The sequence below is a fragment of the Stegodyphus dumicola genome, chromosome X1 (genome assembly GCF_044657685.1).
Source record: "Stegodyphus dumicola isolate Sdum_Otavi_A_Nest chromosome X1, ASM4465768v1".
Classification (NCBI taxonomy): Eukaryota; Metazoa; Arthropoda; class Arachnida; order Araneae; family Eresidae; genus Stegodyphus; species Stegodyphus dumicola.
The window spans coordinates 177,520,625-177,532,765 of NC_140780.1; the positions used below are offsets into that span (position 1 = coordinate 177,520,625).

Consider the following 12,141-nt stretch of genomic DNA (forward strand, 5'->3'; position numbering starts at 1 on the left):
TAAAGTCGCCAGCAATGGTACAACTGATGCCAAACGGAATATCCTCGCTGGTAGCCTTTTGCGCCTCATTTTCAAAACAAGTCCCAGCCATTTCTTATCAGATTGATTGTTTCTTTCAATACTGGCATACAATTACATAGAATTTTTACCAGATAGTTTAATTTTATGCCCTAAGGCCCTGGCCCTTCGCGGTAATTAAGTCAATTATGATGCAATCACACCGCACACCCGAAGGCGAAAATATAGAAAAGGCAAAGTCAAGGGTTAAATTCATCAATTCTAACGAGAATGCACTAGCGAAGTAAAGCACTGCGGTTTTATATAATTTCTGAGTAAGCTATTCGTACGAATTCAAATAATTCTTTCATTTAAACTTGTATTCCAAATTAAGATTTAACTTGAAATTAATGTAGATAATTACTGAGATAATTAGATTTTTGTAGCGAAGTTTGCGTGAGATAAGATCACTTGGGGGTCTCGTGATATGAACCATAAAAGCATAGTAAATTCTTGAATTAATGTCTTTTGACAAATTTATTGTCTTTATTTATTAGCTTTTTATAAAATTTTAAACTATATTAAAATGTTTATGCCTTCAAAATAAAAAATTCTTAAGAACTAACATTTTTTAACATTTTTTATGTGTATCCCGTATGTTGCCGTCAATAAAGTCTGCTAGGCGAGATTTGCGCCGGCGAAACGGAAAGGTACCCTATATACAATCTAAGCTGTTTAAGTACCACAGTTGCAATATAGGTATTTTTTTAATCTTCAAAAGCTTAAAAAAAATCATAAATAGATACTTCCTTATCATTACGCACCGCCCCCCCCCCATAATTTAAAGGGACCAACATATGTTGCAACCTGCTGCCAAACGGCCGGCAATCATTCCCACGATTCACTTTTGAGTCCTCCGTTTAGAAAAAAAAAAAAAAAAAAAAGAGAGAGAGAGAGATTTGCTGGCCCTTTAGACGGTTTAATCAGTTAAAAAGAGGGATAATGGGTTAAAAAGACGGATAATGGGCCAAAAAATTATAAGGCTTGTATGCCAGAGGTACTCGAGATCAAGGTTTGCTCGAGATAATAAACTAGCACTTTATATTAAACGTAATCGCGGAAATTTAGAAGTCAGAAAACATATGGGAGAAGTAAACACGCGTGATATTTTATTGTCTAACCTTTCCCTTAATTAAAACTTGACAGTCTCGCCGCACTTTAAATAACGTGGGTGGTAATAGTAAGAAGTACCGATAAGAATGTTCGGTAAACCATATTGTGCTTCTCTCTTTTAAAATATAAATGGTTATTATGTAGTTTTAAACAAGAAAGTTTAATAAATAATTCGAGAATGTATCATTAACAAAAAGGTATACCTGAGTCCTCTGATGTAACTATTAACAGTTGTTCCATACTCTAAATAAGTCATAGTTTGAGTATCAAATTCTTTTCTTGAGGCTTTGAATTCAACACTTTCACATGTTTTTATTTCCCATTGCGGATTGGCTTGCAACCAAGCATTTGCACGATCAACTAGTGTTCTGAAAAATAATTTCTGATTTTTTAAATCAGGCAATATTAGCTTTAGTTATATTAGCAATATTAGCTTTATTTCAAACAAATGTTTCTGCGCATTTCGAGAGACCTCCGACTAAAATCTTTCTGCTTCACGAGACTAGCATTAAATAGTTTCTCAAAATACGCAGAGTTTACTTAAAATACTAAAACATGAAAGACTTTTCCGTGGAGTTAATTTAAAAATTTTCGTACTTCGAATACTGCCTCAGATAACGCTCTTGATTAAAATTTATATTTATAACTTCCTAAAGCGAAGCTTTAGCGAAATTGGATGTAAAAATCTCACAAAGTTTAGATATATATCGCATAAAGAGATTCTATCCGTCTTTGAATTTCAAAGTTATCGTAATATTTTCTGAATTCTTAAGTATTTAAAGAGCTTTTGACTAGTTTCCAAATTAGCTCCTTGTTCATTTCTAAGTCCTGTTTACCAGTGGCCGAATGAATAAAACCATTCACCATAAGATGGCTCGAACCAGGCTCTCTTTCTTTATCCCTGGGCTCGAACAGGGTTCGAAATGGCGTTTCTGTCGCTTCTCGAAGTTTAGAGAGAATAACCAGTTAGTCTTAAAATGTTTTTGCTAGGGGCATCCCTTGCTTTAAGCTGATAGTCCTTGCATGCCTTGCTATAATCGGTTGTAAACAAACAAATTCACGAATGTTATCAAGTTATCATGATAACTTTCTTGTGCACTCTGCCTTCAGTAACTTAATAAATGTTTCACAGGTTTCACTAAATAATGAGAACCTATTAACAGTTTGTTTGCTGGTTATTTAAGTACGGCAGTGCATACCAGGGCTATCTGCTTAAACATTTAATGGAGGATTATCTAACAAAGGTCTTCTAAACTCGAAGTCTCAATTTTCTGAAAGAAACATATATGAATCTATTCCTGTAGGGATATATAATCATAAAAAAAAACCTGCGAATATCATGTAGTCAAAAAATTGTAAAAAATAACGAGATTTGCCAATACAGCATTATTTGAGAGCTTCCATAATTTTCAAAATGCAGATTTACAAATTTGGGAAGTCGGTAAGTTAATCAATTCACGTAACGAAAATATAAAATATGGATGAAGATAGAAAAAGCGAAAAAATGCATTTTGGGTTTGCGTATTAGGACAACCATATTACTAAATATCGGCAAATTTTTAAAGTGAGCCAAAATTCGACTACCACGCGTATAACAATTCTTCAGGAAACCATGGCCCGGCAATTCTTCAGTTTTAAAAAGCAAAGCCATAATTTTTTTCGTGTTCTTTTTGTTACATTGCAAGTTCCAACTGTTGTTATCGATAAATCTTAATATTTTTAAACTCAATTTTAAACTATGCGCTTGTTGGATTTTCCTGCTGAGGAAAAAATTACACTGAAATTCCTACAGACGTTGTCGCAAAATCGCTAAAAAATCCACTGGTATGAATTTATCCTCGAGTGATTGCCATTAAATTACCATCAGAACAAAAGAAACAAAAATCTACTTATAAGTTGATTTATAGATTGATTTTTGAAATAAATATCTAATTAAAACGAAAACTATATTATAATACATAATCAAAATGAAAAAAAATATAATAAATAATCTTTTGCAGTTATATATAATTATTCTTTTCCTGTAATAATTCTCAAAACTGCGCCAGGTTGGTTGTGCTTATACACAAGTTGTTTGTCAATACATAGTAACTCAAAAGGAAATCTTAAATAGAACTGACGGAAATTTAATGCTTGAAAAATTAGCTCAATGCACAAGAAATATTGGAAATCCTCTTACTATTGAAAGATTTCTCATATTTTAATCATTTCAGCGCGATAGAAGCAGTACATATTTTATGTGATAATATATACGGTGATTACAGATTGAATGTATAAAACTCTGCAAAAAAAAAAAAAAAAAAAAAAAAAAAAAAGTAATAATCTTTTAACACCAGTTGCAATTAGCGAACTGAAGTGAATTACAGATTTTTTTCAAAATGGAAGGCGATTAGCGACGAGCAATAAAACCGCTGGACTCAGCCAGTTTGACGAATGACGATGAACAGATTAGTTGAATGGAAGCTTTCATGTTTTTTCCCGTGGTTAAGGTGAACACGACCCATTTCTTTTAAATAGACCTTTAAAATTAAAGTGCTGTAAATTTCTTACCAGACTTTTATTTTAATATATATACAGTGGGTAAAAAAAGTATTGGCAATTACCTATACTTGATCAATCTAGCTAACAAAGGAAATGCTTGACAATTTTAGCTGGACGTAATGAACACATGAGGCAACAGAGACACAAATCTAATGAAATTTCTTTTAAGAATAAAAACGTAAATTTCCATGTCAAAAAAGTATTGGCAAGTTAATACAATAAATGTGGGCACAAAATTTAATACTTTGTATTCATACTTTTTGCATTTAGCATTTTGCTTGTAATCTTCTTGCTTGTAATCATTCTTGCAGAAGTAAATGCTTAAGTTCATCTTTACACGACATTTTATGTTTCCTGGGTTCTAGGTCCAGTTTGTGCCATAAATTTTCAATTGAATTTATGTTAGGCGATTGAGGCGGTGTCTTTAACTGGCGAGGAGCGTTCTCTCTATCTGTATCTATCTTGCATTTTAAGCAAGAAAAAAGGAGATGAGGACTTTGGCGAACGCCGTTTCCTCCAATCCGTGAGGTTTAATATTGAAACGAAGACATTTAACAACAAACGTTTTTACAACGTTTTATTGAACATTTACAAACATCATGCCTTCTCCGGGATTCGAACCCAGGTCCTTCGGCATGGCAGTCGGCAACGCTAACCACTTTACCGGTTGGGCGGCAGGAGCGTTATAGAGTAAATATTGTAAGGTGAGGTTCACTGCCAGGTGAGGTATTCTTAGGGTTATTATCCTGTTGATTTTGGGCATTGAATTTTATTTTATGGCGCAATGTGTCAACGTATGTATGTGCTGTCATAATACCATCAATGAAGCACAGGTTACCAACTCCATTTTTTTTTTTTTTTTTGCCATACAGCCTCAAACTACGACGCTCCCTCCAACATGTTTTACTTTCGGTGTTAACTATTGTTTTCCCAGTTCAATGCTTGGCTTTCTCTACACATATTGTCGTCCATCACTCTCGAAAATATTAAGCTTTGATTCGTCGGACATAATAACTGTGTTCCAAAATTCGTCTGATAAATTAACATGAGATTTTGCAAAATCTAATCTCTTTCTCCTGTTTATTTCTGAAATGAAAGGTTTGTTTCTAGATGCCCTTCTGTAATAACTTCCTTCATGTCAAACATTCCGTATAGTGCGCACACTAAAAGCTTTATGCGAAGTATTAGCAACATCTTTGGGTAACTGAGGTGCACTTAATTTAGGGTTTTTCTCAACCTCTTTTGATAATACCACTTTTTTCCTTGCAGAAAATATTCGAGGCCGTCCACTTCTAATCTTATTTTCCGTCGAGCCTGTCTCTTTGAACTCTCTTACAACATTTCTAATTGTAAATAAACTTATGTTCAGTTGTAATCCTACAGCACGGTAAGTTAAACTCTCATTTCTGAGCTAAATAATCATGTTTTTAACATTAATATCCAACTCCTTCGATTTCGAAGCCAGTTTATCAGTATTAGCAAAATAACGTTTTAAAAGTTTTTGAGGTAGCACTGCAGACTTTATACTAACAGGGTTTCCTATCAGATTAAACACGGGGCCTCAACATAACAAAATTTGCATAGCACTTAGAACTTTGCCAATAATTTTTTGACATCCACACCTACGCTTTTATTGTATATTTTGTGTAAAATATATATTAAACTGAAAGTTTCATTAGATTTGTGTGTTTATTACCTCATGTGTTCGTTATATCCATCTAAAATTGTCAAGCATTTCGTTTGTTAGGAAATGTGAACAACTATAGGGCAATTGCCAATACTTCTTTTACCCATTGTATATATAATTTTTTATAATTTTTATTTTGAACACACCGCAAGATATTCTTACATTTTTCGGTATTTAGGTATCCTCCCGTCGACCACGAAAGCTGCTTGAGATCTCACGAAACTGTGATTGCGGCGGCTCTTTATTTAGTTAACAGACGGATTTTCATTTAATTAGATAGTCAACAGATATGAGTTATGAATCTGGTATATAAAAACTTAAATAATTACGAGCTCAAGCTTTGAGATTATCTGACGAAGAATTTCATTATAACTAGTACCAATCACTCCGGCAGTCAAAAAAGCCTCATTTGATGTAAAATAGCAAAAAAACTCCCCCCTTCTTTACGAACTCTAGGCCATATAAATTCATTTAAATACGAATCTAAATGGTGGCGCACCGTTCTGCGATGTCTGTTATTGCGCCATTTTGACGCACTGCAGCCTTTTTAATGTTTTGAGTTTGCGAATCAGTATAACCAGACTCGCAGATTTTAAAATACTTCGATGTTTGCTATTCTGTAGAAGAAAGATCTCAAATTTTAATAAAACTTTTTTTAAATATAAGAGAAAAACAGTCAGCAGTTTACTTATAAATTGATTACAAAAACTAAACGTGCTTACTGAGGATCAGTGTTATATGAAACCAAAAGTTCTTGTGAGCCTTTTATAACATCACGCTTATCCATTACTGGCAATAAATTGCACTTTTGGCGATACTGCCGAAATCGGTTGACAGCTAAATACGTAAGTACCGATTTTATTTTTGTCGTCCCTTATATTAATAACTTTTTCATTATAATTCCGTAATACTTTATTGAGGCTTCCTTCCTCCCGGATTTGTTATTTGACAGAAGAACTGTGAATTCATTTTGAAATGTGTCATCTGAATTGTTTTCAGAGCCAGTCTTTTCGGCTGATGAGGCGAGGATTTCTTCTATTCCGCAATTTCAACTACATTTTCACTTGAACTATAATATTCTTTCCTCTTGGTTAAAAACCGTTAATTTAAAATGTACGTTGTATGATCTTGAAACAACATGTATTTATGCTATCAAATAAAGACAAAGTTTAATACTAAAACTCTAAATCAATGTCTCTCTGATTTTTCAGATTTTGGCAATCAAGATGACTGTTGGTTTAAAAATGTTATTGTTATTTGAAACTTGCAAAATAATACGCGATTAGATTATATCGAAGTTAATATATATTAGGTGATAAGAATAAAACTTAAACAATTTAATTAACTTCAAAGACCAGACTGCAATGATTTGCAAAGCACTACTGTATGGATATTTGTTAAATAGCTACTACACCAATGTTCTGTTGCGAGACCTTGCCGAAAAAATCATGGGCACCAATGCTGTGTTACAACTTCCTCTTAGGGAGGAAACTAATGCAGAAACAGACAGGTGAAACCGCAACTAACTGAATATCAACTGAGAAACTAAACTTTTAAGAGTTTGCTAATTACCAAACTTTTAGTGATCGTATAAGTGAATTTTTAATGCATTGCGTTGTGAAAATGCATCAGGGACCGCGCCGTGAGAGGATCGAATAAATAACATGTAAAATCAATATATATATATATAAGAAAAACACATAAAGGATATAAAGAAAACATAAGTAATAGGTTTCCAGATTAAATACCAGTTTATTCAAATTCCTCACAATTAAAAATTAATCTTATCCTAATCAGGGAGTCAAACTTCTTATTTTTGTTAGTTTCAATTTACTTATTTTAGACTTATTTTCAATTACTTATTTTCAATTTACTTATTTATTAGGTGAATTCTTCAATTTGTCATTTTTTTTTTTGTTACATTTAAATTCATGCTTTGCAAATCTATTACATGACTCTTTTAATTTAACGGGTACCCGTTCTATAATTTCTAAGAGGTTAAGGAAAACATATTATTTGCAATTCATATCTGTTCTAAGGAAGATTACACAAACAACTTAAATTATTACATCCTAATTCATATAAAGACCTTAAGGTTTGTCTCGGTCAATTAAGAAGGGGAAAGGGAAACAATTGAAAGCCTGAGAATTAATTTAAGATTCGACGTTGTTATTTTACATTCCAAGGAAGTCGTTGAAACCTTACTTAAAGTTCAAACACAAAAAAATAGAACTTATCTTGTAAGGACGTCTTGAAGTGGAGGACTCGTATCCTAATAAGCGTTGACGTCGGCGGCGCTGATTTTACGTTCACAAATGGAAGTTTCAGAGGACATCGTCCTGTCCTGGCACTATTGGCGAAACACACACGCAGGTAACTGGTTTTCATAACGACGAAGCTATTTTCACTCTGGAAAACAGAAACAGGAGCACTGCTGCCCAGCACGGCTGTCCGCCTGGTCTTGAAAGTCTTAAGTCACTCGCCCGGGTTCAATTTCGCCTTTTAACCAAAACGCGGCAGGGGAGCATGTTTGCAGCTCCCGGCCGGAAACGTCTCTCTAGGCAATTACAGCTCGCCTTCACTCGCTCATCCCAAGAGCAAGCTCGAAGTTACAATCTTAGCCCAAAAGTAAGCAAGTCCACCCAGTAAGTGATTCCAAGAGTAAGAAGAGTAAGTGAGTAAAGTCTCTCGCCTCTTAGTCAAAACGCGGCCGGGGAGCATCTCTCTTCGTAAATTCCATCGTTTCGAAAGCTCAACCCCAGAGTAAGTTGCAAGAGTGACGTCCAAAGTAAGCTCCGCAAGCAAGTCTCCAAGTCTCGCATGAAAAATGGTTAAAACTCAAATTTTCTTCCTCTCCTCCACAAACGGCTCCCACTATGGCTTCAATTATCGCCCCCTTAATTTTGGCAAAATTTGCGTTTTCAACCCCTGAATGCGGAAATAAGGGTGATCGCGCATGCGCGCCCTTCTTCACTTAGCCAACAACCGGACCCTCAATCGCCAAAACCTGAATGACTTACATCGAAAATCAGGTGGCAACCTCTGACCCTTCTGTCACGTACTTCCTGTCCTAAGGTCAACTGCAAAATGAAATTTTTTCTAGAACATTCTAAAGGACAAAAGCGCGCGAAATCATAACTTAGCAAAATTGCCTCCCTTTCCCTGCTTCTTTTCACAATGAATCAAAGCTTGTACAAAAATTGCAAATAAAAGAAAAATAAATAATATTCTTTTAAACTAAATAATATTCCCAGAAGCATCTGTTTTTCCCCAAAATTAAAGCATTAAAATAAATAATTCAGAATCAAATAAAATTAAGATTTCCATAAATCAGAAAATCATTCACCTAGTTTTTATAACGCGATCAGACAAATTCTCTAGACAACATATTCTCATGGAATAAAATGGTTAGAGGAAGAAAAGACTCGTTAACCTTTTCCGGCACGCTACCTTTTAAAGTCGGAGTTTTGATTAAAAAAAAAGTAGGCTGTCTAATTAGTCCTAGAGGAGTACACAAGTAAAATTTTGTGAAGATAGCACTTATCGTTGTAATTCTGCGGGTGTGCCCAAATTGGCACACTGATTGAATAGAGCTTCGAAAAGAGTGCTGAAACGAGCATTGTTGTCAATGAACTAACCGATGAGATGCGGAGAAACAAAGAATACAGACTCTCAGCTGTCCTAGATTATCGGTGAGCCCAGTCTGGGCACACCTAGAGTTCGCCGATTTTAGGCAAGATTTCAAGGTAAAAATTTAAAACTGATATAGAATAAGGAGACTAGCATACAGCCAAAAGAATAACATATAAATTTCTTTTCAAACAATTCCTTTTAAACCCTAAAAAAAATCTGGAAGATTTCTTTGAAAAATGAGGGTCTTAAAAAACTAAACATGGCTAAAATATATGGACTGGTTTGTGTTGAGATGCCATCTACTATAAATAAAGAAGGTTCAAAGTAACCTATAAATCCTTTTTTATTCAATTTTTCTGTACAGAAGGAAATTTTTAGGTGTGTCCAGACCGGACACACTGTGCCGCAAAGGGTTAAACTCCGTTAGGCCTACTACAAAAGGTACGAAATCAAGTGCAATGCATCTACTAAATTTATATACGACATTTACTTATTTAAAAACGTAAAATAACGTATAAGCATACATTTATTTTATCCAGAATGAATTTTTACTCTTAATACAATATATGTTTTACAGAAATTTACTATACAAAATCAATGAAACATAAAATCGCAAAACTGAAACAAACATTAGTCACTAAATAGCCGAAAGAGTCTGTCAGATTAACTGTAAAATTAAAAAAAAACCTAATTAATAAATTTCAGTAATAAAATTGCAATTTGTCTCTGTAATATCTGAAAAGGTAGCATTATATAAGAAAACAATTAAACAGTATAAGAATTACATTTGTATCTTTTTTATATTTTTCGCAGCGAACATTTAGAGAAAGTTTGCTTTTGATGACTAAAAATTTTATTTATTTTTTTGTTCCTTTGTTTTTATTAGCAGTTCCTTTATTTATTATTTAACAGTTAGTTTTACAGCATCACTTTTGCTAGTGTAGATTTTACTACATCCCCACGACTGAAAATTTAGTTGGACTTCAAATAAGTGTATGCCGACAGCAATTTTATTGGAAAATTGATAAAGCATTTAGGATAAAATATTGCAAATATACACAGCATTACACAAAAAACTGAAAATACTTTTGTTCGTATAGAAGTATATAATATTAAAAAATTATAATGTGAAAAGGAAATTTGATGTGATTTAATTACAGTGTGAAAAGAAAATAAATTAATTACTGAATTAATTACAAACTAATTACAATATGAAAGGGAAATTTGAAAATATACAAATATTTCATATTTGATAATGCAGCTCTCTTTTAGAAATTTAGAGAAATTTTAAAATTTCGTCAAAATTCTTCATTGACGATTTAATTTGTCGATTTAATTCGCCACTGGCGATCAGACACAACATATTTTAACACTTATTTTTAATTATCTATAGAATATTAGTAGTAAATGTTTTCTACTGTAATGCCTTTCTGGATGAGTAGATTCAAACATTTTTTTTAACCCAAAATGGCTATTAATCTGGAAACACGATTTTGCATTGTTTCGCTTTTCATTCGAGTCTGCTGCCGTTTGGAAAACGTAAAATATTATTCTTTCATATTTGATCTGCCATTTAGCAATTAACAAACTAAACTATATAAAAGCAACAGACGCAGTTCTTAAGAATATTATTTTTTTACTTTTTAATCTGATTTAAATAAAAATACATTTAGTTCCTGATGTATCTAATTAAAAGCATTAAATACTTTTATAGAAGTATATTACACATTTTTTTTTTCTTTTTTTTTTTTTAAGTATACAGAAGATATCTAGCATCCCCATGTTAGACTACATGCACATTCGTCTAATATCCTATAAAATGTTTCGCTATTCCATCCGGGCCATCTCTATCAATAATCTCTATTGATAAACATCATTAAACTTATTAAAAGAGCCCTTTTGGGCAATCGTTAATATCTGGAACCTTTCAATTTTATGAGTCCAAAGGGGAGGCTATTAATTTCGTTTTGTCATTTTTCGTTGATTCACTATAAACGGCGAATCACTTTTTAAATTGTTGTAACCAAATATTAGAGCCCTGTATTATATTTAAAGAAATTAAATAATGAAGAATCTGCATAAATGTATGTATGTTTCTCGCATTGTGATAAAACAACGGTACCTAGGGTCATCAGATTTTAAATAACGTACGTCTCCACCCGAATATGGGCAATTGAAAGCCTAAATCTAGAATTTTGTTTTATTATCTATTTCATATTTTGCAAAGCATTTATGGGTTTTTGATTAAGAAACTCAACGAATAAAATAAAAATGATAAATAACTTAACGATAAATAAACTTATCTCCGTCATTTAAACACACTTACCTAAACGTTTCGTACACAGGTTCAGAAAAGAATCCTCCAGATTCACGAATCTGAGGCAAAAAATCCATAAAGCTAAATCCTTTTCCTATAAGCTCCTCTGGTTTCTGATCATTCCCATAAGAAGGTGAAGTTAAAGTCGTCCCAGAACTCCAAGTAGTTGTCATGTTACTCACACACAGGTTCTAGATTTGTATTTTTCTGAAATCCTTGCGGGCGTTCGTTTAACTTTTTACTTCTTCCTAGAGGGAATTTAAATAGCAACCCTTAATTCAACATCAAGAGCATAAAAAAAAATTATAATAAACACTGAAAAAGAAAAATAAATAAAACAAAGGCCATTCACGCTATTCTTTGTAAAGCTATCGATTTTTATTAATTTACCTAACAGTCGCAAGAACATCGATTAGAGCGCTGCGTTACGTGTTAGTTTATTATCGGAAATTAGCATTTACCTACTGATTTGTTCACTGTTTTCCAAGCAAAGTAACAAATGTAGTCCTTCAAAAGATGATCATATTGTGAATGGAGAAAAGTGCAGGTAATTTTTTGATAGAGAATGTTAAGCTTGAAGTCTACAACTGGGTTCTTCAATGTAATAATGTTTAAAGGTATTTGAATTGAGAGAATTTTCGAACAGTTAATATAATTCGCCAGCTTGCACGCGAAATGCTAATATAACTTTAATTATTTTTAGTTTGTTATGCGAAGCAGATTAGCTTCTGGTGGCAGAAGCAGTTATTCAAGCAGTGAACGTATAATGTATAAATTATTCCAGCTGAACAGA

The 12,141-nt window shown here is 33.1% G+C and overlaps 1 protein-coding gene across 4 annotated transcripts in view; it reads right to left on the reverse strand.

Annotated features, from left to right (window-relative positions):
* Nucleotides 1–12,141, reverse strand: part of LOC118202924 (uncharacterized) — a 172,448-nt gene that overhangs the window by 91,475 nt on the left and 68,832 nt on the right. For 3 of the 4 annotated variants that reach the window (XM_085807043.1, XM_085807042.1, XM_085807040.1), the window contains exons 2-3: nt 11,358–11,596; nt 1,374–1,538 (exon numbers count right to left, since the gene is read on the reverse strand). In XM_085807043.1, coding sequence (XP_085663169.1) covers nt 1,374–1,538; nt 11,358–11,521 — 329 coding nt within the window. In that variant the 5' untranslated portion in view covers nt 11,522–11,596. The remainder of the gene's footprint in view (nt 1–1,373; nt 1,539–11,357; nt 11,597–12,141) is intronic. The other variant, XM_085807041.1, reaches the window with a different exon arrangement.